The 27,483-nt window shown below is 40.0% G+C and overlaps 1 protein-coding gene across 3 annotated transcripts; it reads left to right on the top strand.

Moving 5' to 3' along the window:
• Window positions 1-423: 423 nt before the first annotated feature.
• Window positions 424-26,376, top strand: TACC3 (transforming acidic coiled-coil containing protein 3). 3 transcript variants are annotated; one of them, XM_067567675.1, is made up of 16 exons: window positions 424-583; window positions 4,505-4,667; window positions 4,910-5,055; window positions 7,780-8,859; window positions 10,243-10,324; window positions 10,901-11,096; window positions 12,551-12,603; window positions 13,139-13,275; window positions 13,380-13,473; window positions 15,583-15,738; window positions 17,913-17,989; window positions 18,069-18,112; window positions 21,823-21,983; window positions 23,623-23,729; window positions 23,990-24,110; window positions 25,476-26,376. In XM_067567675.1, exons 2-16 carry the CDS (start codon window positions 4,506-4,508, stop codon window positions 25,539-25,541), a joined length of 2,682 nt encoding a protein of 893 aa, XP_067423776.1. In that variant the 5' UTR covers window positions 424-583; window position 4,505; the 3' UTR covers window positions 25,542-26,376. The 3 variants fall into 3 exon arrangements, with proteins under 3 accessions (XP_067423776.1, XP_067423775.1, XP_067423774.1); XM_067567674.1 differs by having other exon boundaries at window positions 13,359-13,473; XM_067567673.1 differs by having other exon boundaries at window positions 13,353-13,473.
• The last annotated feature ends 1,107 nt before the right edge of the window (window positions 26,377-27,483 follow it).

The following is a 27,483-nucleotide window of genomic DNA, read 5'->3' as shown; positions in this document are numbered from 1 at the left end:
TAGTATATATATTACCGCAGGCTCCTTGTAGGAAACATTTATTTGAAGTAGAATATATTTTGGTCTCTCATTGCCTTTCCTGAGATCAGCAGCATCAGTCCCCGATTCTGTGGAAAGCCAGTGGGGAGAACTTGGCGCTAAGCCACAGTCAGTAGGCAGCAAGAGGGAAAAGTCTCGTCACACCCACCCCCAGAAAACTACATTTCCCAGCATGCCTCACGAAGCATCGCTTCCCTCTTGCGGGACTTGGCAGTGGCGTGGCCGCAAACTGGGGAGCTTTTATGGGCTGGGTGCCCGTCCTCCAGCCCGTTCTCTGATTGGTGTGTTCATACCGAGGCTGCCGCTGACTTGGAGGAATCCTGGCCTGTCATTGGCCGAGTCGAGCTAACGTTGAAATTTGAAATCCTGCGGCGGGGGGTTGGGCTAGGGCTGCTGCGGCCGCCGCTGGTGACGGACGGTGGGTGAGTGAGTGGCTGGCCGGCTGGAGTGGTGACGACCGGGAGAGTGGCTGTGAGAGGAGCGCGGGAGAAATCCGGGCTGCCGAGCGCACAGGCAAGGTCTCGGGCCTGGGGCTCGCCGGCAGGTAGGAGCCTCCCTTGCTGCTGGGTAGCTGCCGGGGCGGTGCGGTGTGGTGTGGTGCGGTGTGGGAGCCGGGGGGCGCTGAGATGGCGGGGCGGGGCGAGGTTTGTGGGGTCTCCGCTGAGGGATGGCGTGGGATGTTCTGGGCGGTGAGGGAGGGTCTCTCTTTTTTTGGGGGGGCTAGTGGGAGTTCCTAGGCGTGGTGGATTTGGCTGGCGCTACGGCGATCGGCGCCCTGACCAGAGATGGGGACACTCGTCTGTAGATCTCTTGTGAGGCTCACCGACCATCTCCCGTCGCTCCCTTTTCTCTCTCTCCGTTCTTCCTTCCCCATTATTTTAGCTCCGTGGCTCTGTGGCTGCTCTTCGTGGGAGTCACTGCTTCGTCATTGGCTCCGCTGGCGATGACCGAATGTCTTGGCGATGAGTCCCAGCCACCCATGGGTTGTTCCTGTGAAATGAGTTACTGGGGGAGGGGAGGGGACAAGGGGTTTAATGATCAGCTGACTTGACCGTGACATGACGGAGATTTCTGCTCACTGCTGAGACTGATGAGAATGTTCGTTTGAGTCCTGAATTACTGTGGCAGGCTTGCCTTTGGGGCTGAAACTTACTGAGCATGGATGGCTTTTTGTAGTTGGGAAGTCTGAGTAAATCAGCCTAGCAATGGTGTCTTCTAGTTGTAAACCAAAATCAGTTTTTATTTATTTGCTACCAACTTCAATGTTGAGGATTTTTTTTTATGTTGGTATGGTCATCCCAGAGACTATAATCTTAAACTTAGCACTCAGTAAGAGTATAAACACTGCAAACAACTTAGTTTTAAAAAATGTGCCATGTTTTTCACAAGCCCAAGGGATCTTTAAATATCTGTTATTCTGTGAACTGTACATAGACAATATACACATGCCAACATAGCTTCAAGGGCAATACTATGCATGCCTAGTGTTCTATCTGTTCTTCATGTCCTGTTTTCTGCTGAACAACTGGAGGCATTGTTCATAATGTTCCACTGAAATCTCATCTCTCTGTACTGCAAATATTCAACATAAACTTGAAGTATGCAGGAACTATATGGATGTTTGGGTATACTGTTGCTATGCACTTCAAGTTTGACAGAGATGCCAAAATATACTACTAAAAGGATTTAGCTGTGTGTCTTCTAAGTTCAGGTTTTGTGCATTCTGAGGTGTACACAGCACTTGGTCTTAGAAACTTGAGGTGACATTATCTAATGATATTGACAATTCTGAATATGCAATTGCAAATTGGTGCAAATGCCTATACCTAATTTGTCTCCTTCACTAAAACATAAAGCAATTAAATGTTAAATTGTTAAGATTTTATGTATACACAAGGTAGAAAACTCAGTGATGGCTTTCACATACTATCCTAGTCACATGTACACATGACAATTCTTACAGTCTTATCTTATGGTATATTTATGCAAATGGACCAAGTTATAGTTATTTGCTGTGACAACTTAACTTGTGGAGCTAAGATCTCAACCAAATCAGATAGTCTGCTATCTGCAGCACTACTTCAGAGGTCAAATATTTACAATGATTTTGTTTCAGAATGTAGAAATGGTTGCTAATCTCTGAAAATCTGGATATATGCGGTGTGTGCATATATAGTGTCTTAAACTTAGCGCTGGATCTCTACTGTACACTTGTTTGTCTTTTAGTGGTCTTTTATTAACTTTTCCAGCACCAGCTGCTTAATGAATGAGTATAAAAGCTTCTGAATGGTCCTTGTCGTGTAAAGAGATCTGGTCTTAAAAGGATATTGTTATCTTAAATCATATCTTAAACTTTCTATTTTATATGCTGACTACTTTGAATATTACAACTATAAGTCTAAAAATTCAATTCACTGCTGCTCACAGGTTTGTGTATGTGTTCTCTCCTTTGCTTGGACAAAAAGCAGTAAGGTTAACTTCTCAGAGCTGTAATATGTTTATATAAAAATTGCTTAATTTTTCAAATCTCTCAAAAAAAAATCTAATTTTGGGTCAAAGTTTGAGTTGACTTTGTCCCTTTAAAACAAGATGTGGGCTAAAAAGAATAGCAAAAGTGCTTTAACTCCTGCTAAACTTCCTTGCATGCCCTGTCCCTTTTTTAAACTTTCAGATAGATAGTTCTTAAACATGCAAGAGTAATACTAGGCATTTGTAACTCTTATCAATCCATATCTATAAAATGACAAACAAATGAGAAAAATGTCAGAAATCTCCAGAAGTAGGCAGCAAAAACAAGAGTCCTGTAGCACCTTAAAGACTAACACATTTCTGTGGACATAAGCTTTTGTGGGCTGCAACCCACTTTGTCAGCGTGAAATAGAAATCACAGATAGGAGGTATATATATACATCCAAGGGTAAGAAACATAACAATGGGGAGGGCAAGTGCTAACAAAGTCAGTTCAGTTAAGCTAGATGAGGCCTATTCACAACCCTTGATTAGAAGGTGAGACTGTGTGAACAGTGACAATTACTTCTTGTAATGAGAGAACCATTCCAAGTCCCTCTTCAGACCCAGTCTGATTGTGTCAAGTTTGCATGAGAGTTCCAGCTTTGCAGTTTCTCGCTGAAGTCTGTATTTGAAGTTTTTTTGTTGAAGTATGGCAACTTTCAAGTCCGTTACAGAGTGTCCTGGGAGATTGAAGTGCTCTCCTACTGGCTTATGGATGTTACCATTTTTTATGTCTGATTTGTCTATTTATTCTTTTGCATAGTGACAGTCTGGTACATGGCAGAGGGGCATTGCTGGCACATGATAGCATATATTACATTAGTAGATGTGCAGGTGAATGAGCTCCTGATGGTGTGTGGCTGATGGTGTCACTAGAGTTGATGTGCAGGCAGAATTGGCAATGGGGTTTGTTGCAGGGATAGGTTCCTGGGTTAGTGTTCTTGTTATGTGGTGTACGGTTGCTGGTGAGTATTTGCTTCAGGTTGGGGGACTGTCTGTAAGCAAGGATAGGCCTGTCTCCCACAGCTTGAGCGAATAGAAGTAGACAGAATCCAGTGCCAAGGTCAAAAACACCAGCATATATAGAATATTAATTATTGAATACTTGCTTTCACTTTGCTCTAAACTTACCTTTCTCTTGTCCTTGATTAAAAACCCACTAAAAAGTAAGCTTGCTATAAATAGTGCTCACCTAGGTCACTCATAAAACAAATCCGCCTACAATGCCTAATGAACTGTGTATCGGCTCCTTTAATATCAACGGTAATGTTGCATGGAAAAATTACATTCTCTATAAACCTCTTGTCATGCTAAAATGTCATACACAGTATTTATGTAAATAAGACCCCAGCGTCTTATGTGCCTTACCATGTCTGCTTGAACTGTTGAGTCACAAGTTCTATCTGAGGGGGATGAATAACTGACATTCTGAAAAAGTAGGAAGAAATGCATATTACACCTATATATGCCCTCTGTCTCACTTCAGAACATTGACTCTTAAGACCTCTGTTCAAATAAGGAGTTTCTAGGAACTTAATCATGATGCAGTATGAATAAAATGTAGACATTATGCAGGCTTTCTTTTTCCCCCTGCAAAAGCTATGGCTACACCTAGCTTGAATGTCCTATGACCACTACATGACTGCACATTCCTGTCAGGTTTGGATGAAGGGAGAGGAGGAAAGAGAAGAGAACTGTAGTGACCATAGTCTGTTCACCACTGTCAAAGGCAGAGTTACATAAAATATTACATCAGCATCTGCTTTTTCAGTGTATTGTAATATGTTAAACTTGCATGAGGATTTTGAATATTAGTAAAACTCAGTTTGGCTGTTTATAGTCTTTCTTCACTAGCATGCTAGGCTGACTATTAAGTGTCTAGCTATCTGAAAGCACAGCTGTCTGACCACACCTCATTCATTTTTATGGGCATGTACATGTGTTTATTTTCTAGAATGAGTCTGCAGGTTTTAAATGGCGAAAACATCAGTGTTGATCTAATGGCAGAAAGCTGTGCCTTCGTTTTTCCACCACCAGAGTCCACAGGGAGACATTCTATCCTTCGTCCATCACAGAAAGAAAATCTGCCACCAAAAAGTGTAGCAAAAGCTATGAAGGTATGTCCTGCATTTATGTTGGCCTGGTATACACTGCCAGTGAAATTTGGCGGCAGTCAACGGGCGTTATGCAAGCTACGCAGAGTTTGCTGCCATCAGTGTAGACATAGCCTAAGTCTCTTCCTTCTCAACTTTCTATGACCTCAGTTTTATGAGAACAAACAAATCACGTATGTATTGTTTATTGGGGGCTTCAAAATATTCAGCCAGAAACTACTTTTTCTTTTTTTCCCCCCTCAAAGGTAACTTTTCAAACTCCTGTGCGGGATCCTCAGACTCTCAGAATCTTGAGTCCTAGTATGGCAAACAAACCTGAGAATACCTTTACGCTAGATGACTGCACTGAAGCTCTAGGGGACTGTCCTCTATCTGAATCCAGCAATGCTGTGTGAGTAATACACGCTATCTTCTTGCAAATTATTAAGGCTGTTAGGCATGACTAGTCTTTGAAAGTCATCCTCAACATGTATTGCATTCTCCCATTAGAAACTTGTCTAAATGATCAACTCTGACACTATTTTATATTTGTCAGCAAGTTCAAAATTAAAAACGATACAGAGGAGCCTACATAGCTGGAGCAAAAGTACCTTAGTAATAAGCAGTATTAATAAGGTAGTTTGCAATAGTAATTCCTTGCTTCTAGTCTCCACCCTTTCACTGATACTGGTCAAGGAAGTCTGATGAGAGGCAATGCTTGAGAGATACCTTGAGCTAATGATGCTGTGAAGACAAGACCATAGACCTTTGTAAAACATGTACATGACTAATTTTTCAGTGGTAATCACTTAAGTAATTATCCTAAAAAAGAACAAACACGCCAATCTCCAAGATGGCTAAAAAAGAACTGGATAATCTTTGACTATTGATCAAATTCTGCTCTCAAACCCATGCTGTCCCTCTGAACTGCAACAGCAGTATTTCGATCTAGCTCTTTAGGAATGATCAGTAATTTCTTAGTTGTAATTCATATGCCAACTAAACTTCTTGTTCTTATACCATTTAAATATGAGGGCCTGACATGTAGGGATTAAGTGAGTTTTACTGTGGCAAAGTGAAATGCCTACTGATGGTGTTGTACAGTCATGATTAGGCACAAGTAACCGCATCTCAAGAGCAATTGCTTTTGTTGTATGTTGTATGTTGTTGTATGTTCCTTTCCCCATGCTACAATGAGAATCCTTGTATTGCTGCACAGTCTAGTGCTGCATTGTACTAAGGAGCATAAGGACTTATTTGAGGAGTAGGAAGAAGAAAGTACTACAGACAGAGACATTCCAACAAGATCACTGTAGTGCGTAGTTCTCAGGCTCTTATTGGGTTAAGTAAGGAAAGAGGATGGCAGGGGTCTTAGACAAGTCTTGCAGAGAAGGGACTCTCTCAGACAGGATTTTTCACTATGGTCTCCCCACCCTTTCTTGCTTCCAACTTTATCAAGCTAGAACTTTAACTGGGTGGCTTTTAATTGTTTTGCTGTGTAGCTTTTCTGTGGGTGGCATTCATAAACTATTTTTGTACTCTACAAAAGAGGCATAACAATATGAGGAAATACTTTTTTCAGGAAGTAATGTCTTAACACTTTATAGTCTGTACATGAGTTACTAATAAGCAAACTTGAGCTCAGAGAACTCTGACATGGGGAATGTAACTTTAGAATGTGTGTCTTAGAGAATATGCATAATATTTCTATAATCTATTCACGTACAGTAGTCAGTCATTTCTTCCTGTCACTCCAGAGGCCTCATCTCCTGGTTTTTGTTTTCCCTTTCTTGTATTCTTCCTTGCCCCTCTGTTCTGAACACAGTTGTTGAATGCTAAGACTTGCTAAATAAGTTTCTGAGATTTTGGCATATGTGTTTCATAGATTGGGCCGTGGGGCGGGGAGGGGATGTTCACGGACAACAACAAAAAGTCAACTAAAGCACAGTGACCAGAGAAAGCAAATAATGGAATGGGAGAAGTGAGTCATGTTATGACTTGATACAGTATGCTGATGGTCACCCTCCTTTCTTACAAACCCTTTATGAATCTCTACAATAGTCCAGAAATGTGAACCAATACCTGTATCTAAGTATAGTAGGGGTTTTCAATACTACTGGTTCTTTACTATTGCTGTACCTATTAAGCCTGTCCAAAGAGTTATGCTTTGAATTTGTCTCTCTTGTAAAGGAGGGTGGGTGGGGAGAGAAGAAGGGTGGGGGGTTGACAGTGTGTGGTCACACGGAAACAATATAGCGGAGGAGAACTGACTTCTCCTTTAGGACAGCTCTTGCTGGCTTTTCTCTAATCCATGAACTGCAAGAGACCAACGGTGGTAGGCTCTTGCTTTTATGGTAATCGCAACCCTCTCACATCCAACTCTTGGCATGAGAGTTTGAAAGTGATTATTTTATTATTTTTTTAAAATGGTGTCTTAAAATGGTTAATTATTTAGGGCTGTCAATCTCAGTCAGTGCATAAAATTAACCCAAAACAAATTAATTAGATTAAAAAATAGTCAAAAAATAATTTTCATTCACCTTATACAAGTCCACTCAGTCCTACTACTTATTCAGCCAATCACGAAGACAAACAATTTTGTTTACATTTACAGGTGATAATGCTGCCCACTCTTATTTATAATGTCACCTGAAAGTGAAAACAGGCTTTCACATGGCACTGTTGTAGCCGGTGTTGCGAAGTATTTATGTGCCAGATATACTAAACATTTGTATGCCCCTTCATGCTTTGACTTGTAGGTTCTAAAGTTTTGCTGTTTTGTTTTTGAGTGCAGTTATGTGGTTTTTTTTAAAAAAATAAATAAATAAAAAATTCTACATTTTTAAATTGCACTTTCACGATAAAGAGATTGAACTATAGTACTTGTATGAGGTGAATTGAAATACTATTTTTTCCATGCAGATTTGTAATAAAAATAATATATAGTGAGCACTGTATACTTTATATACTGTGTAATTGAAATCAATATATATGAAAAGGTAGAAAAAAAATGATACATTTAAATTGGTATTCTGCTTTTGTTCAATAGTGTGATTAAAACTGAAATTAATTGCAAATTTTTAATTGTTTGACAATCCTACTAATTATAAATTAACACTTTATTTCTGTGTAACAGAAATCAACAAGCAACTGAATTTGAGACTAAAACTACTAGAGAAGATGCACAAATACAGGAGAAGGCCAATGTTATTCCTTATCCAGATGATGAGATGCTAGTGAAAAGCTGTGGTGCATACAGCATTGATTTTGATAACTTAAACAACATCAATCCATTCCAGAGTTCTTCCCAGATGCAGAATTCTCCTGAAAGCCTGAAAAATTCTCCTGTATTAGTATCTACCAACCCTGAAAAGGCTTCTGAGAAAAATGATAAAAATTCTATGTCACTAGATGATACAGTTTCTGTTACTTCCCTACTGACTGCTGCAGTGTCTGAGAGAATAAATCTAAATGAAGACATGTTTGTTGACGTGGCAAAAGAGACAGTTTCCATGGACGTAGTGGTGTCAAGTAATGAACCCAAACCAATTCCTAATGACACTGAGCAGGGTATAAAGCCCATTTCTGGTGAAGTCAGCAAAACCGACTTTTCAAAGGAATCAGCACAAACACAGAATTCTCCACCTTCTGCACAAGAGTCCTACAACTTTGATCCTAACAGCTCTGATGTAACACATCCTTTCAAAACTGGGGGATCAAAGCTACAGAATTCTCCAGTAGCAGAAAGAGCTTCAACAAATGAGTCAAAACCTGCAGAAGAGGCTGTCCTCTCCAAGGCTGAACCTGTAAAATTAGAATTTGACTTCACTGATAACACAGCTAGTAAAAGGCCACCTCCGAGGAAACTAGGCAAAAGGCCTGGAATTAAGCCGCCTTCCAAGAAAACAGCTATAGCTCAAGCGAAAACATTGGAGAGCTCGGAATCAAAAAGCAAGATTAAAACAGAAAATGAAATTCCTGTTTCCAAACCATCGTATAGCTTAGACTGGGACAAATTTGATGATCCAAACTTTAACCCATTTGGAGGAGGTTCCAAAGTTTCTAGCTCCCCCAAATGCCCTAAATCCAGCACTGAAATAGCTAATCAGCAAGCAGAACAGGATAGCACCTTACTAAAAAGGGAATCTCTTCCAGCAGAGCAGATGAGCAGAGTTGTTGCATATGAGATTGCTGAAGAAAGAGTGTCTGAAACTCAGTAAGTAAATCTTTATAATTGAACTTGTAGAACTGCCTCAAGGACTTTTCAGGGCAAGATGATGACAAAAATTAATGGGTGCAAAAATCTGTACAGTTCTGAGAAATCTCTGCTGGTGTCTGACCAGATTTTTGTTTTGAGACAGTCTAAAATTAAAAATACCTCTGCCCCTCTTCAGAAAGTGAAAGATAAGAGCATCAGATGTGTGCCTGCTCTCTCCTCCCCTTGCCCCTTCCCTCCCTCCCCCTTTCAAAATAACAAAAGTGGGAAATTGGGAAGATATACTGATTCGTCACACTCCTTCCACTGAATTGTGGACTTTAAAGCTTGGAGAACTATGGATTGTTCTGCTCCCTGCTACTGAGCCTGCCACTAACTGGACAATTATTCTGTTTTACACTTAGCCTAAAATCGATTCCTCCTTGGGGCCAGAACTTCACCTCTGGTACCTAACCCTAACGTTCTTGTGGCGTAGGACAAGAGCTAGCATGGAAGAAATGACTCTCTCTTGTTCATCTTCTCATTCTATAGTAGGGAGTTAACGCTGCTTTCTGGTTGCGTACACTACCTGCAGTATAAATGCGTCTCTGGAGTGGGAAAATTAGTAGTAATATCAAGACTCTGGAGCTTTCCTCCTCTCTAGTTAATTTTAGAGGGTATGATGTTGAGTTTTGAAATCCAGTTTTAACCACTTACATGCCAACGACTTTACTATGGAACATATTGGAAACAAGTATCTATCCAGAGTAGAGTTATTTCATTTGATATTTTCATTTGGCAGGAAGGAGTAATAAGTGTTCAGTATCCTGGTTGCACATACAGAGTCAACTATTACTATTAAACTTAGGGTAAATATTAAATTTACACTGCCATCAGTGAAAAGTATTGGACTCCTAAAATGAGGTTTTATGGAGTGTCTGTAAAAACTTTGCTACTGATAGCAGACCATGTGAAGTTAGAAACTTTTTTTTTGGCAGTTGAGGGGTAGAAAGCTCCTATGAATTCTGGGATTTAACTCAAACAAAGCCCATCTTCACAGAAATGCTGCAGGTTTTAGAAATAGAAACCTCTTTAAAAGTCTAATCTCCCTGCTTTTTGCCAATGGAAAAGGCTGTTTGGCCATTCTGTGGCATTCTATACATCCATGATAGCATTCTAGCTTTCACGGGAGGAGTATGTAAATTCATTCTTGCATGCTGACTGTTTAAATGGCAACAAACTCTCCATTAACAGAGACCACTATATCTGGGATGGGGTGAGGGATGGGGTATAGCAAGATCTCAAATTTTCTATGCTTAAATGATTCTTAGGCAGGCTTATGAAAATTTTTGCAACTTAGAACTGACTAGATTATTATGACTTTAACCATCTGTTTTTCTTCAGGGAAGCTAAACAGAGTGAAGCTGAAGACAAACCTGCAGTTCAAGCAGAAATTGAAGAGAAATCCTCAAGAGAACTAGCTGTGGTAATGTGTATATATTTAAGATATCCAGTTCTTGGTAAAACCATTATGTTAAAGCAGTTTTCTATTTCTAATAAAGTTGCTCTTCTCCCCTTCTTGCATCTTCTTCAGTCTAAAACTGTAGCTCTTACAGATTCTCAGACTTTTACAATGAAAACAAAATTGTTTTTTAAAAACTAATGAAAAGAAGGGTTGGGTCCTTCTGTACCAAATCCATTAACTCACCCTGACATAACTGAAGGGATCAAATCAGTATCATGGAACATGCCTATCTAAAATCTCTTAATTTAATTGAGAGCATAAAGTGCACAGGATTGAAAATTTAAATCAAGGGTGGGGAAATCTGATAAAATGCAGTCCTGCCTGATGTGAGGATTAACACAAAGCATTGGGTTAACATATTCCTGCTGCCATTGAAGTCTTTCTCTCACCCTCCTCCCTGGACTTTGATTATCCTTTGAAGAGTTATGTAACGAACTGATGTAATCATCACTAATGTGTTTAAGTGCAATAGATACATTATGTCAGTCACACTCCCAATATTCCATATTACAAGCGAAGTGTATGTCTACCTTTCAGGAGAAAAAAACAAGCTCCAGTACCTCACCTGTTGATTTCCCCAGTCAAGATAACTTGCCTTTAATTGGCGGCGGAAAATCTCTTTTGGGTGACCAGGAATGTGAAGCCAATTACAAGAAAACTGAAATGGCAGTTGATATAAATGATCCAACAGCAGTCACTGAACCTGAAGAGTACTTCAAACCCTCAACAGAAGGTAAAAGCAGTTGCTCTTGGCAACGAGCTGCAACAGAATTGGACACAAATACCGTTTTAAAAAAAACACTCTTTATGCCGTTTTCCTCTCTTCTGTTTAAGTTACAGGAACATACATTGTATTACCAATTCCAGTTCTTAGTGTTTCAGCCTGCCTATCTTTAAAGAGACAATCCTTAAATTCAGACAATTTCCTAACTTTTCCTAAGATTACTATAACTAGCGATTTAAAGGAAAGACATGTTACATTTGAAAGCACTATTTATGGTCAGTTTCCCTTTAATAGTTTTCTGAGATTGTGTTTCCTTCCTGCAGGTACCACCCAATAGCTATTTTTAAAGTTGGGGGTGAGAGGAGTAATTTTAAAGCCACCAAAACTGGCAGGGTTATCAGAGCAAGTGGAATATCCAAAAATACACTCCCTCCCCCCACCCCCACCCCAAAAAAACCCCACCCCCAAAAAAAACAAACAAACCCCACCTGACTAGATTTCAAGTTGATATTGTCCCGTCAAGCAACTGACCATAAATAACCAGGTGACAAATCCATTTATTATCCAAACAATATCACCACACCTGTTCAGTGAAAATAACACCATTTCTCATTGGTTTCACTTGGCAGGATGTAACATTAGAAAAGCAATTAAGTTGAGACTTATTCTTTTCAGTTCATAAAAACACATTATTAAAGTGTCAGCTATACAAAACAAAAACCTCTTGAACAATCTTGACACTACATTTACTTCACAACAAACCCATAGGATCCATCTGTGCTTTTTATAGCACAAATGGCCTTCTGCATTTTTATACCTTAAATAGAGAAATTAAGTGCAGAGTTGCAATTCTATTTACAGAAACCCCCCCTGACAGTATGATGCATAATTAAGACTGAGTACAGTTCAAGACGAGGGCTAGTTCTGTCATTGCACATTGTTTATTTGTTCCGCCTTTTACAATCTATCACAAACCTCTTAATACTCCGGTTGAGTTGGTGGATCATTTTGGAAAACAGACTATGGTAATAGCCACTGTATGTGTAAATCTGTGTATAGATTGAACTGTCAAAACTTGTAAGTGATGTTCTGAAATGAGAGTGTTCATAGAAGAGCAGCGTGTCCATTCTTGAGGAGACCTGCCATCTTAAACTTAAAGATGTGCACTAGCTTTTCAACCACATCAAGACACTTGAATCATTGTGTTCAACTCCCTCTGCCCCAGATAAATAACCTGTGTTTTTAAGAAGGGTGGGTAGGTTTTTTGTTTAAGTGCCCACTGTTTTTCTTCTAGACTGAAGTTCAGGGTTCTTTTCCTCCTGCTAACAACTGAATCTGACTGGGGGACAGAAGTTTCCCTTTGCTTTCCATCAGTTTCATTTTGATGACACTTTCCAACTGCTCTACTAACAACTATATGACAGCATTAAATTGTCATTGTTGTTAATATATTTCTTTTCCAGTTCTAGGAATGGGCATAGAAATAGACTACCTGGAACAATTTGGTACTTCCTCAGTAAGTACCTGATATTTAAAGTTAAACTTGTTGGGCAGAGTAAGGATGGGGAGAGAACAATAAGATATAAGTCTTTCTCTGCTAGGTTGCAGGTTCAAATGTGGCCCAGTTGGGAGTAGTAGTGAACCATCTCATGGAGGCAATGGGTTAAGCTCAGTCTTTTACATGATCCCACTACAACAAGCTGCTGTCCTTGTTGGCGGTGTAGTCAAGGCTGAGGTTTGAATAAGCAAGCATACGTTCGTTTACTTTAAAGTAGGCCCTTCCAAAACAGTGATAAGAAACTGGCAGAACAGTGTGGGGAAGCTTGCACTGCTAGTGCCCTGATCTGTGAGCAGACAACTTCAGGTTCACTGGTTGTTAATTAAGCACTTTTGAATTGCCCACAGGTCTATAAATGTTTTGTCCTCTAAGGTCTATTCTAGTGTGGTAGAAGTATTCTGGAGAGAACAAACCACTTGGAGTGTCTGAGTTGGCTATACTACAAAGTAACAAATCCTTCAATGTGAGAAATATCTTATGTATCTCTCCCCAGTTTAAAGAGTCTGCTTTGAGGAAGCAATCTTTGTATTTGAAGTTTGACCCTCTGCTGAGAGAGAGTCCCAAAAAGCTGGCTCCTGGTACTTCTGATACAACAACCAAATGTGTAATTAATGCACTGTTTCAAAGTGGGTAAGTATCGATTTAATCTAAACTATAGCACAAACTTGATTTTGAACACTCTAATTTGTTATTTGTCCATATGTTAGTTTTAGTCCTCTTTCTGACTTAAACAGACTATCGTTGGAGACCCCAAAGCCTGCAGTGAACTCCCTTCAAAATGAAGAAAAGCCTAAAGGACTGGATCTTCTGGGAACTTTCCCAGCTCCAGTAAGTAAATCCATAAACATGTCAATTTTCACATTAGTGGATTTTTGGGTAAGTTCTTCTAGTGGAAAGAATAGACAACCTTTATCAACTTCTTGCCTGCTTAGTGTTCATGCACTGCTGTGGGTTAGAGTGTTGATATCACAGTTGCCGATCCCCTCAAACCACATATATGCAGTCTCTCTGTACTAGGTGAATAACAAAACTGAAACAATACAAGTATTGCCAAGAGATTTTCAATGGCTTAATACATATAGACCACCTCTGAGTTTTAAAACTACAAAGAAGCCAGTCCAGTCTTCTATTCTAGCCATAGGGATCTGCAGGAGTGTGTTGAATCTCCATATGAATTTCTAATTAAACCAATTGCTTACTGTTCTATAGAACTACAATGAGGGTGGCCTGCCCCTTTAAGGTTCTGAGGCTGGCTAGCCCTGCCTGACCCACCACAGATGGGATGTGGGATTTAGTTAGTGGAACCTGCTGCATATGGAGGAGCAGATTCCTATAAAAAGCTGCAGAAAGGGGAGTAGTCCGGGGGAGAGAGACAACACTGAAATGGAAATGAGAGACTAGAGATTGCTGGAAGTGAGCAGGCTCCAGCAGGAAATCCTGGGTCTTCAGGGAAAAGGGCTCCAGACAGGGAAGGTCTGGGAGACTCCCAGCAGGAAACAAGATTACAGTCTTGGAAGATTGAGGACTTTATCTTGGGATTTTTATTATTACTCTAATAAAACCATCCCCAAAGAGGGTTTTGTTAAACCAGAGAATTTGTTTAGGCACCTTGATTGAGAATGGGGAAACTAAGGCCAGGTGCCTGCAGAGTAATCTCAAGAGGCAGTTGGTCCATTCACAAGGATCTTCATATTTACAGTATTTTCTAGCCCCAATATTGGGTAATAAAACTAATTTAAATTTTAATGATTAACTTAAACTGTTATAATTGATGTCAAAACAAGCTTGATAGAAGCCTTATCACCAGAGTCACTGCCCTATAATTGTAATATTGTGCTATGTAATAGCATTTTTGTTGGTCTTTCTGTTTTACTATGGCAAATAAAATCAAAGCCATTCCCTGAATTTCTAATGTCTAGGTCAGTGGTTCTCAACCTATTTTCCATTGTGGGCTGCATATGCAGTTCTCTGTTATGTGGGCTGCATCCACAAAATATATGTACTACCTCTATGGCCTTGAGGATGGTCTGCAGCTGAGTGTTGATTGGGCAGCAATCAGTGATTGAGAACTGCTGGTCTAGGTCATCTCTTCCTAAAAGAGCAGTTAAATGTTACTATCTCAACATCTTTTGGATTAAAGTTACACTAGGGTATTGTCAGAATACAGCAATTCAGGATAAGGAGGAAATTCCAGCACTAAGAATCTCGTGGGGAATCTCGCTTGCTTGCTTACTATAACCTTAAACTGAATTCTTACAAAATCTTGTGTGACATGAAGAATTTCACACTAAGGTAAAGTTGGTAGAATGGTTCTCTGTTGCTGAATAGCATGGATCATATCTCTGAAAAGTGGCACTATTAATGATGTGCAATGTTTCTGATGTTAAACACTAAAACAGGCTTGCTCTTGGCTAGTGAGCTCCTAGACTGGTGGGATTGCATGTTGCCTTTCAGTCTCTGGAGGCAGTTCAAATTCCTGTTTCAGTCAAAGCATTCTTTTCTCATACAGCTGAACCCACCTAAGGTGAGAAATGGGTTTTCACTGCAGTTCCTCTGCTTCTTGAATGAGCAGCACTCAGTCTGTGCCAAATTCTACAATTAAATGTAAAGTTTTAAACTAACCACCCTTGTATGATTGTTTTATGTGGATTAATATCTGTATGTAGGTCTGTTTGCCCTGTCCTAATGCTGAACTTGTTGGGGGGGGGAGCTGCTTCTGTCTCTGCTGTTCATGAATAGGCAAATAGTGCAGTGTGCTGCATTTCAGTATAACTGTAGTTCTACAACATCTTGTCAAGTTAGAAAAATTACTAAACAGCTTATGGGGATTGCTTTGGGGTTAAAATAACTTGGATCCACTGATATCATTTGAGATCATTTGAAAGTCTGAATAGATAGCCACTCAACCTTTTTTTTTTTTTTTCCTTCTCCACAAAGGATACACTTCCTCTAATTCCAGATATCTCAACCAGTAACACTTCACCGCTCTCTCCTTTTCCTATGCCAACCAACACTCCAGTTGATGCTATTATAGAAGTGCTGAAATATAGCCAGAAAGATATGGATGCAGCTGTTGAAACAGTTAAACTAGAGGTAAGAAGCAAGCTTTAAAAGCCTTTAGGAATGTGGCACTTAGAAAAGACTTGTCATTATAATATGCAAACATTTCCCTGTTTGAATTACTCAGCACATACTGGGCATCTATTTCAACACTTGTTATCCCTACTCTTGAGGTTCTGAAGTACAGTGCTCCATTCCTAATGAGTTACTGCTTGCCATGTGCATAGGTGGATGGAACAGCCTGCATCAGCGCACTCAAGAGCTGGTGATAGACTTGCCATACACCATGTATCAAAATCTTCTGGATGTATTACCTTTAGGCAGGGTCCATCCAGCGCTCCTCAGTGGTGGAGGAGACTTGACTAGCAAGATGCCGTTTTGCTTTGTTGGAGGCCTTCAAAAAAACTTTAAACTCCTATATAAAGGGACCAATGTAAAATCATTCCAAAACAAGGTTTTATAAAAGTGAGGCAAGATGACACTTGCCTCCGCAGCTTGCTCCTGAGCAAGCTATCTAGAGGAGAAAAGGAACAAAGTCTACCAGCTGTACTGAACTACATGTGGTGGGGACCATATTTAAGAGGAGCACATCAGCCATGGTGAAAGATCCTTTAAATGGAGCCAAGCAAGGCAAGTCATGTGACAAGGTGTGGCTTCATCTGCCATAACCTTGCTCTCATTTTTTTTTGGAGGGGCCAGAGAGTAATATTAATGGGACCATTGCTCTCCATACTACAAAAGGTGCTTGTCATGAAACGGATTCAATGCTAATTTATGAACAGTGTGGTCATCCCTAAATTATTGCACTTGCTCTTAAATACTAAATAAACTAGAATTTACAGTTAAACTTAAGTTGGATGTTTAACTAAAGGGATACTTTGTCAAAGAGTGCTAACTTTTTATGTATCTCTTGTCCCAAATGATCTCTGCTGAGGTGGCAGTGTCTAGTTACACAAACTGGCAGAGGTGCATTTTGTAGATAGCTCTTTAAGGAAAAAATTCAGATTTAATAGTCGCTTTTCCTTGTTTTCATAGAATTTATTTAGCAAAGGTTTTCAAACTGGCAAGTCCCACTGAGAACAATGGGGCCAAGGGTACAGAATGTGCTTAATAAAGATAGCCAGTACAATCATCTGCTCTTTTTAGTGTTTCCCCTCTTGTTCCTGAGAGCATGGGGTGTACCATCTTCTCTAAGGCAGTTTGTTCCCCAGTGGGAGACAGTGACCATATTTGCTAAAGGCAACATTCCTGACAAGAACAGGAGATGGCAACCACCTTGAAAAGACCATTCTTGATGACTTTTTTTCTCTGAAGGAGGAAAGCTTTTTAATGCCCTGTAGTGACAACATGAGGAGGAAAAACCTTATCTTTACAAATCAGTTTCTTCTAAGCTGGAGCCACAAGCACTAATATAACTGCATGATTATTGCATGGTTTCACTACAGGACAGAATCATGGTTGTCTGAGCATTAACTTAACTGTGCATTTCAGACCTTAACAGAGAGCCAACCATTTAAAACTAAAACTATGAATTTCCTGGATTTATAATGCTTGCGACTAGGATAGTTACCACATAGCTAATGGAGTTTTACCCTAAATTAGATGTTTTTCTCAACTATGACTCAATCATCATGTAACTTGTGTGAGAATGTAATGGTATTCTTGTTCCTTCCAAATTTGTGTGAACAGAAAGATGGATTCAACCTGCAAATTGACCTTGACTTGAAAAGATTAGAAGAGTTGGCTGCATTCTATGAGAGTCGATGGTGTAAAACCTCTAACAGTGAGGGAGCAAGCTGCCTATATCACTAATTAGGGGAAATCTGCTTGGAAAAACAAGTCTGTGATCAGTGTATGAAGAAATAGAAAACTTAGTTTTGCTCTGTGGTACAACAAACACCAGTACTATGTGTACAGGGATCACAAGTTACCTTCCATGCTATCTGCATTAAAACAATTTTTGTGTGAATCTTTTTGATTTAGAAATGTTGAATATTACAATGAACATGGGACTAGTGATCATATTACATCCTGTAGTCTACTGGCCTGTCTCTGACTGTGGCTTTCTTCCATAAGTGATACTTATGAAATAGTGTCCATCGGGAAAACTTTACCCTCTGTCAACATCTCTTTAACATACCCTTCAAGTTGTTCTGAACATCAGTTTCTCAATCCCTGTTAAGTAAATTTAGAACTTTTTTTTTAAGGTTCAAGAAAAGCAGAAGGAAGTTTTGGAATGGAAAAAGAAAAATGACCGGCTTTATATGGAATACCTGGAAATGGGGTAAATGCCTGCTAATTGTACAGCTTGACTTATTCCTTTTGATTGCTTTCTCTAATGTATCTTCAATATTGTTTTTTAGAAAAATTGTTGCAGAATTCGAAGGTACAATAACCCAAATGATGGGTAAGTATCCTAAGTAAATGGAATGCTATTTGAGATGGCTTTTGCTTAGACCTGAAGGGCACACTAAATATATAGTAGTTGGCTTTGACACACAAGTATCTTGTACTCTTCTGGCTAGTACTTTAGTCATCCTGTCGATACAGCATTACACATTGTATTTGTATTTCCAAGGATTCAGTATCCGAGATGAGAGCTGGCTAGTAAAAACAACATGTTTTAGGGACAGATTTCTGAAGTAGTGTGTGTACGGTTGTATGCATCTTAATTACACATCTAGGGTACTTGCTTGTTTGTTTGACTTGTGCAGACACATTTCTGTAGCAAGGCAAGTGCCTAATTTTTACCTAACTTAGGTATACACAAAATTGCACTGGGTCAACTTCGGAGAAACTCATCTTTTCAGTAATGGCCACAATATGGCCCATAGCTGTTCAATTCTAGATGGTCCACTGGGAGCTACAAGTTCCTGATGCTTAGTAAGGAACATCCACAGCTTAGTTGGTTGTTCTCATTTACTACCTACCAACCGTTATGCTTCTGTAGTTCATGCACAACCATATCACTTCTGACCAAATGTCAATGGGACCCTCTGGTTTCTGCTGTATTCTGTGTATATGATTCCTAAACTGCAAAGGCCTGGATTAACTCATGTCAGCCAAAAGTTTGTATATTGAGTCATAAGACTATGAGAATGGCCATATTATTGGTCCATCCAACCCAGTTTCCTGTCTTCTTGACAGTGGTTGATGTGAGTATACCATGTATTTATACAGTAGCATTATGATTCTTTGTCTTATCTATTCCTTTCCTAATGGTTCCTAACATTGTTAGCTTTTTTGACTGCCACTCCACATTGAGTGGATGTTTTCAGAGAACTATCCATGTAACTCCAAGATCTCTCTTGAGTGATAATAGTTAATATAGACCCCATCCTTTTGTATGTATAGTTGGGATTATGTCTTCCAATGTGCATTACTTTGCATTTATCAACAATGAATTTCGTCTGCCATTTTTGTTGACCGGTCACCCAGTTTAGCGAGATCACTTTCTAACTCTTCACTGTCTTCTTTGGACTTTACTCAATATAGTTATTTTGTATCATCTGCAAACTTTACCACCTCACTGTCTTTTTTCCAGATCCTTTATGAATATGTTGAACAGGACTGGTCCCAGAACAGATCCTTGGGGGGACACCACTATTTACCTCTCTCCTTTCTGAAACCAGTTAAGACAGGAGAAAAAGGATAGGAATAAACGTTTATTCCTATCCCCGTTTATTCCTATCCTTTGTCTCCTGTCTTAACTGGTTACTGACCCATGAGAGGACCTTCCCTCTTATCCCATAACTGTTTACTTTGCTTAAGAGCCTTCAGAGGAACGATGTCAAAGGTTTTCTGAAAGTCCAAGAACACTATATCAAGTGGATTGCCTTTGTCAACACGCTGTTGATTCCCTCAAAGAATTTTAATGGAATAGTGAGGCATGATTTCCCTTTACAAAAGCCATGTTGGCTCTTCCCCAACAAATCATGTTTGTTCATGTCTGATATCTGTTCTTTACTACAGTACCAGGCAAATTGGTTGAAACTAAAATTAAGCTTACCAGTTTATAATTGCCAGGAACACCTCTGTAGCCTTTTTAAAATATGTGGTGTCACATTGGCTATCCTCTAGTCATCTGGTACAGAAGTGACAGGTTCCATACCACAGTTAGTAGTTCTGCAATTTCATGTGAGTTCCTCCAGAACTCTTGAGTGAATACTCCGGTCCTGGTGACATATTACATTTTAACTTCTCAAATTGTTCCCAAACCACCTCTACTGACACCTCAATCTGGGACGGTTTCTCTGATTTATCTCCTTTAAAAAAAATGGCTCAGGTGTGGAAATCTCTCACATCTTCTGCAGTGAAGACTACTGCAAAGAATTCATTTAGTTTTTCTGCAATGGCCTTGTCTTGCCTGAGTGCTCCTTTAGCACCTTAATGGTCCAGTGACCTCACTGATTGTTTGACAGACTTCCTGCTTCTGATGTACTTTGCTGTTTTGTCTTTTGCTAGTTGCTTTCTTTTTTTTTTTGACTTGCCTAATTTATACTTCATTTGTCAGGTTTTTTTTTTTTTTTTTTCTATTTTCTTCAGTAGGATTTGACTTAGATGCCTTTTTGCCTCTAACCGCCTTTTGCTCTGTTTAACCATGGTGGCAATTTTTTGGTCCTATTACTATTTTTTAATTCATAGAATATTAGAGTTGGAAGGGACCTCAGGAGGTCATCTAGTCCAACCCCCTGCTCAAAGCAGGATTAACCTCAGATAAATCATCCCAGCCAGGGCTTTGTTAAGCCACAGCTTAAAAAACCCTGAAAGGTGGACATTCCACTATTTCCCTAGGTAACCCAATCCAGTGCTTCACCACCATCCTAGTGAAAAACTTTTCCTAAAATCCAACCTAGACCTCCCCGCACTGCAACTTGAGACCATTGCTCCTTGTTCTGTCATCCACTACCATTGAGAACAGCCTACCTCTATCCTCCCTGGAACTCCCTTTCAGGTAGTTAAAGGCTGCTATCAAATCCCTGCTCGTTCTTCTCTTTTGCAGACTAAACAAGCCTAGTTCCCTCAGCCTCTCCTCATAAGTCTTGTGCTCCAGCCCCCTAATAATTTTTGTTGCCCTCTGCTGGACTCTCTCCAACTTGTCCACATCCTTTTTGTAGTGGGGGGCCCAAAACTAGACACAATACTCCAAATGCGGCCTCACCAATGCTGAATAGAGGGGAATAATCACTTCCCGTGATCTGCTGGCAATGCTCCTACTAATGCAGCCCAATATGCTATTAGCCTTCTTGGCAACCAGGGCACACTACTGACTCATATCCAGCTTCTCATCCACTGTTACCCCAGGTCCTTTTCTGCAGAACTGCTGCCTAGCCAGTTGGTCCCCAGTCTGTAGCTGTGCATGGGATTCTTCTGTCCTAAGTGGAGGACTCTGAACTTGTCCTTGAACCCCATCAGATTTCTTTTCGCCCAATTCTCCAATTTTTCTAGGTCACTCTGTATCCTATCTCTACCTTCCAGGGTATCTACCACTCCCCCTAGCTTAGTGTCATCTGCAAACTTGCTGAGGGTGCAATCTATCCTATCCTCCAGATCATTAATAAAGATGTTGAACAAAACCAGCCCCAGCACCGACCCCTGGGGCACTCTGCTTGTGACCGGCTGCCAGCTAGACATGGAGCCATTGATCACTACCCATAGAGCCTGATGATCTAGCCAGCTCTCTATCCATTTTATAGTCCAGTCAGCCAACCCATACTTCAACTTGCTGATAAGAATACTGTGGGAGACTGTATCAAAAGCTTTCCTAAAGTCAAGGTATATCACGTCCACCACTTTCCCCATGTCCACATTTAGTCATTCTAAGACTAAGCATGACAAATCTGTGCATCACTTAGATTATATCCTTAAACTTTAAGGAAGACTCACGTTTACAAGGCTGACAGTCCTACAATGGTTGTCCTTTGATGGTCCTTTAAAGAGAGCTCTGCAGGAAAAATAATATGACCTAGTGTGCTGATAAGCATTAAAGATTTAGTAAGGAAGGTCTCACTATGCTACAGTAATATCTGGTTTTATGTCTTTAGTAACTGGGATGAGAGTTTTTTTGGGTTTTTTTAAACAGCAAACACCCATCCCTCTTGCATTTTCCATCTTTAGATGATGCCCAAAAACAGAAGGAGCTTTCAAAAAAGGAAAACCAGAAGATACTGGAGGAGAAACAGCAAGTTATGTCAGATCTGAACTCCATGGAGAAGTCTTTCTCCGAACTCTTCAAACGATTTGAAAAACAGAAAGAGGCTTTAGAAGGCTATCGCAAAGTAAGATGATAGAATGACTTTGGTACCATACTTCCAAATCACAAATGAGACTAAGGTCCTGACGAGACTGGGGAAATAGGTGGTCTAAAACACCTCACTTTAGATTAGGTGCTCAGATTTTAAAATCTTTAATGTTAGGTTGTCACAGTCAAAATTAGATTCCCCCTACAACTATAGCTAGCTAACCTCTCAGATGTTGAGCCTTGTCTAGTTTTTTAAGTCCTGTTGTAAAATGCAGTAAGTGTGGGGTGTTTTTTTTTTTTTTTTTAAATCCATTTTTAACTGAAAGTATTCTGCATCTTTCTGGCCATCTTGAGATTTGTGTCAAAATGCGGCTAGCTCAAGGTCATGTTCTTTTCTATAATTAACAATTGAGTGAGTGACTCAGGGAAGGAGATTAGATATGTGTACAAAGGCAGCCTGTCTCTGGATTATTCATAGGTACCAAGGCCACAAGAGATCACTGTGATCACCTAGTCTGACACGTGTAACATAGGCCAAGATCATTTCTACCAGAAGTGTCTGGTTTGGGATCAGGAGAAGTCTGTCTATTACACTAGCCCTTGGAGACCCTAACTTATTTCATGGCTCCCTTGTGCCAAAAATATAGGAACCAAGGAGGACCAGGCATTTGCCCACTTGTTCTGTCCGATCTTAAAGTTAAACAAACCAATTGAGGGAGAAGTGGGAGGAAGGACAAAGGTAACAGATCATATGTGTGCTGTCCAATCTATGGCACTAATGTGACAGGTTGTATTCTCTTACCTTTTTACATAAAAAGGAGGTGCTGGTGGCACTCCATAGCTATGGTTTTGCTACTTTTTGTTGTTGTTGTTGTTATGACTAGCTCCAGCATAAAGTTGCGTTGCAGTTTTTGTGCCAACCTCTTAGTTGAAGTTCAAAATCACTCTTGTCACTGGAATCTGGGTCAAGGTCTGGAACAGGCTGTCTTTCTCTCTCTCACCCTATTTTTATTGCAGTCTCTGCTATGCTTTTCCAGTACACAGGGATCACTGGAGGCCTGATGCCATATGGGGTTTTCTTTTTGCTAAAATCCAGGTCTGGGGTGGCAGGGGAGAGTTATTTGTCTTTTCTTCTCCCAACCCTCCCACTTTACTGTAATAGCTTCTGTTGCACTGCACTGTTTCATACTTGGTATTAAATATTTAATACCTGATTCAAATGAAGCAGGGTTCAAAGCCCGAATTTCCCCATGATTTTGTACCTTTCCTGGAAGAGGCTGGATTTAGCCTTAGTTTGAGCCAGACTAGGGAGTGTATTGATTGATTGATGGAACAGAAGTTGCACAGAATGGCAAAAGTGCGAGAACCTGGTGGCGTTTGGTAGGGGAAGAGACAAAAGAAGATGAAGTTGAGAATACAAACAAGGATGAATTTCTCCTTGTTTGCATTTGAAGATGAGTGAGTCTAAAACCTAGAGGTGGGAGACAGAGTGGCTGGGTGTCAAACACCAGATCTTTCCCCATCTCTATCATTAACCTGTTTGTGATCTTGAACAAATTTTTTTTTTTTCTTCACAAAATTGTAGTGGTAGAATCTTGTCTGCTTCATGGGGTAATGAGTCTAAATGCAAGCCACCACACTGCAGCTAATTGAACTCTCCCATTGTATTGGGGTAGAATGAAGAGGCTCTGAAGAAATGTGTTGAGGATTATCTTGCACGGATTAAGAAGGAAGAGCAGAGATATCAAGCACTGAAGTCACACGCTGAAGAAAAACTGCATCAGTGAGTACTTTCTCATTCCCTATCCCTGAAATTTGCCTTATCTGTAGGGTGAAATTCTGGCCCTGCTGAACTCACTAGCAAAACTCCCCTTGACTTCAATGGGGGGGTGGGGAGGGGTCACTTAATGTCTTAATCCCAAAACCTCTTTTGGAAATATTGTAAACACTTCTGAAGTGGAAGAACTTAGCTTGACTTCAGATCGTAACTTGCTAGCTGTTTCAATTAAGTCAGATTTAAACCTTCGCTCACTTCCATTCCAGAGCAAATGAAGAGATTGCCCAGGTACGGAGCAAAGCCAAGGCGGAATCTGTAGCACTGCAAGCTTCTTTGCGAAAAGAACAAATGAGGGTACAGTCTCTAGAAAGAAGCCTTGAGCAAAAGGTCAGTCTAAGTATCTGCTATGTGTGAGTGATTTAAACTTGTAATAAGCTGAGTTCTAAACTAGCATCAGAACTCATGTTCTCATGACTTCAACTGTGAAATTGACTGACACAAAGGAGTTTTGATTTTTATGCCTCAAATTTTGGTATAGTAGAATCCTTTGATACTGAGAGATGGAACCTATCTACCCTTTCAGAGGGATCTATTGTGAATAATGGGTTCATTTGCATATATGACTCTCAGAAGTGACTAATAATATGTAGACTTCAGCTAGCATCCAATCTTGGAACTGTTGAGTAGTTCCACCATTTCAAATACAGATTCAGGTTGCAAGTGGAGAGAATATCTTGTCCTGGGAATGTCTTAAATATGATTCCGATATACCAGTTCTTGGTTCAATTTGATACTAATAGCATTGACTATCATGTTCCTGTATGTACACTTGTAGGCCATTAATGTCTGAGACAGTATTGTTGTCTGACTTCTTTTTAATGGCCTGAATAGTCCGGTCTGACAATCTAGTACTCTGCAAATGCAAGGTTGCATATTTGCATGTAAATTGCTATTGCATAGCCTAATGGCACAAACGGGCTTACCAAAGATGGGTGGCTCCATTGTAAGTTCTTTAAATACTCCATTCATGCAAAGCTTTTTCTCTGCTTTGGTATGTCAGTAAAACCAATGCTTGTTACTAGCATCCTGCTCCTCTATTTAATTGATCCTATAGTGCTGTTGAAAGAAACAGAGTTGAAACTATTCCTGTGATGCTACTGACCCTGATGTCTCTTCTTCCTGTACCCAGTTGTCCTGGAGGGAAGTCCCACACCCAACCTACCTCCTCCAAAATAACTTTACAATTCTGTGTAGCCAGGATCACACTTTCTACTTGTCACCATAAGGATTAACTAGTGGCACCACTGAAGCATTTTTAAACACTCCTTCCTTTAAAAGGAGAATGATAGCACTGACCCCCAGCATCACTCATAGTTTCTTATTGAATTGCTTCAGCCATTTAGGAAGTGGAAAAACAGGCACCAGGCATAGTGGTAAAGAGAACTTACAGAAGTGTGCAACCGACTGGACAGTGAGTGTCCTTAACTTTCCAGGCAGCATCTAAAATTTAGACTAGTCTCTACTGTTAAGGACAATGTAATGTAGCAGTCACTTCAAAATCTAGTCAAAATGTGCCGCCTTAGGATGCTTTGTTCCAAGTCTTTCATTAATTCTATAAATGCAGTAACATTTACAATGGAACTCCTGTTCCACACAGCACCAAAAGTGCCGTGACTCCTTTGACTGCAATTCTGTGATATGAATGTACATTGCAGTTTAAATTCTTGACTCACTAATTTTTTGTTTTAACAGGCAAAAGAAAATGATGAACTAACAAAGATCTGTGACGACTTGATTTTAAAGATGGAAAAAATTTAATAGTTGGTTGGACTGTTTTGTACATATGTTTGTAGATTCTTGAATTCATTCTGTCCTCTTTCTTTGTTCTGTGAGTTGTTTTTAATTATGTATGGGGAAAGTAATAAATAGATTTCACTTGTTCCTTCACATAATGTTGGCTGTAAATTAGCTATGAATGTGCAGTGTCTACCTAATTTAGAAAACACTGGAATGAATAGGTTCACCAAATATCTAGTGAAAAGTCAATTGAATAAATGAGCAACTAGTGTAAGTTTCACTCAAATTCTGTAAATAAAATAAGTTTGGACATTCATATGGCTCTTAATCCCTTAGCTTTGGCAATCTCATTAGGGGCTCTGGACTAAAGAGCTCAATGTTCTACTGGCTACACCAGCCCTCTTTGCCTTGCAGGTTAACAAGATGTGCATCCCAAATACCTTTGATGCATTTCCCAATGATATGGAGCCCCTGACACTGACTCACAGAAATACCAGATACTCTGCCCTCAAAGGAGCAGCATACCCCAGTTTTACCTTAAATCTTCACTCCTGTCTTATACCAACACTTGTAATAAAACACAAGATTTATTTAAGCAAGAATACTGATTTCTCTAAAAATCAGTAATGGAAGTAAATTATTACAATACAAAGCAATCCTAAAACCCAAAATAGGGCATGAACTTATTAATAGGAAAGATAACTATCTAAATAGGCTTCCCCTACACTATGTTCATTCTGCAGAGCTGGCTAGCTTCACAGGAACCAGGATCCAGTCTTTCATAGAAAAGATGGCTCCTCATTGATTGGATCCAATCAAAGTGCCTCTTCCCCATGTCATGTTATACTGCAACAGTTTCTTGTCTTTATTCATAGGGTCATCCCCAGTCTGTTTGCAAGGTTTCCCAGTGGTTTCAAGTGTTTGCAGTTTGTGGGTTTCATATGCCACTTATAAAGGCATTTTGAGATTCAGTTCTCTAAAACCTCTCTGTGACCTCTCCCTTCCTACAGTCCAGTACTAATCTCTTCGAATTCATACTGCATTACTATCCATTTGATTTTTCATATTTAAATTAATTTAGTGTTCATGAAAGTGACAGACTGATATAAAGTTGTAAGTTATTCACAGAACAGGTACCTCAGACAGCAAAAGCTTCCGATGCTTTTCTGTGACTGGGGCTAGCAGGGATGATGTCTAGGCATAAAGGATACTGATGGTCTCTGATTTGCAATGACTTTAAGCAGCTCGTCTTGTAGTGGAAAGCTCTCTACTCTATCAGTGGTCCTAAGAACTATCGTCTCCCTGGGATTTTTTATTTTAATTATTTCCATTAAACATTCTTTGGGAATTAGTTACGGTGATGAATCTTCATGGATTTAATTATTTTCTAAGAACAAGACTGCAATGCCACATGTTTCCACAAGATGTAGCTGCTGCCCTTTCAAATAGATTATATTTTATATGTAATAATGTGAGGAAACAATACCTACTCAGTTTTCTCTACTTGTGCAATGCAGTGGGTTCTTCTTTGAGTGCTTGCTCATGTCTGTTCCAGTTAGGTAGGTAGGTAGGTGTGTGTGTGCGCGCGTGCGCGCGCGCGCGCACCACGTGCATGATTGCCAAAAGGTTTTCTCCCTCCCATTCCCCCCCTGAAATATCCATAGGGTCAGCTCTGGAGCCCCTTAGAGTCATACATCCATATTACTCGATAAGGGCCTGCCGACCCTCTGCCTCCTCAGTTCCTTTTTACCGCCTGTGACAGTTGGCTGGAATCCATCATCTCTTGCTCAGCAAGTGTTCTTTTCTCCCAGTGATTCAAACTATCATACCAGTAAATAGTTTCAATTAGCATTAACAGTTAGCTGTTAAGAACACTTATTAGTTAGGTAATTTAGGCAGATCTCCTTAGGGGATCAGCCTTTGTTCAGGGGCCGTGGCATGCCTCGCTCCCCTGGATTCAAAC

The sequence above is a fragment of the Emydura macquarii genome, unplaced genomic scaffold (genome assembly GCF_026122565.2).
Source record: "Emydura macquarii macquarii isolate MOO-44397 ecotype Brisbane River unplaced genomic scaffold, CSIRO-AGI_Emac_v2 contig_2795, whole genome shotgun sequence".
Lineage (NCBI taxonomy): Eukaryota > Metazoa > Chordata > Testudines > Chelidae > Emydura > Emydura macquarii.
Note: the sequence above shows the minus strand (reverse complement) of the source record. Positions and strands in the feature narration are given on the sequence as shown.

Coding starts and splice junctions, on each gene's coding strand:
- TACC3 (XM_067567673.1), top strand. CDS start 4,506: ATGAGTCTGCAGGTTTTAAATGGCGAAAACATCAGTGTTGATCTAATG. Junction 13,474..15,582: donor TGGGAACTTTCCCAGCTCCA/GTAAGTAAATCC, acceptor TTCTCCACAAAG/GATACACTTCCTCTAATTCC. Junction 24,111..25,475: donor AAAGAAGCCTTGAGCAAAAG/GTCAGTCTAAGT, acceptor TTGTTTTAACAG/GCAAAAGAAAATGATGAACT.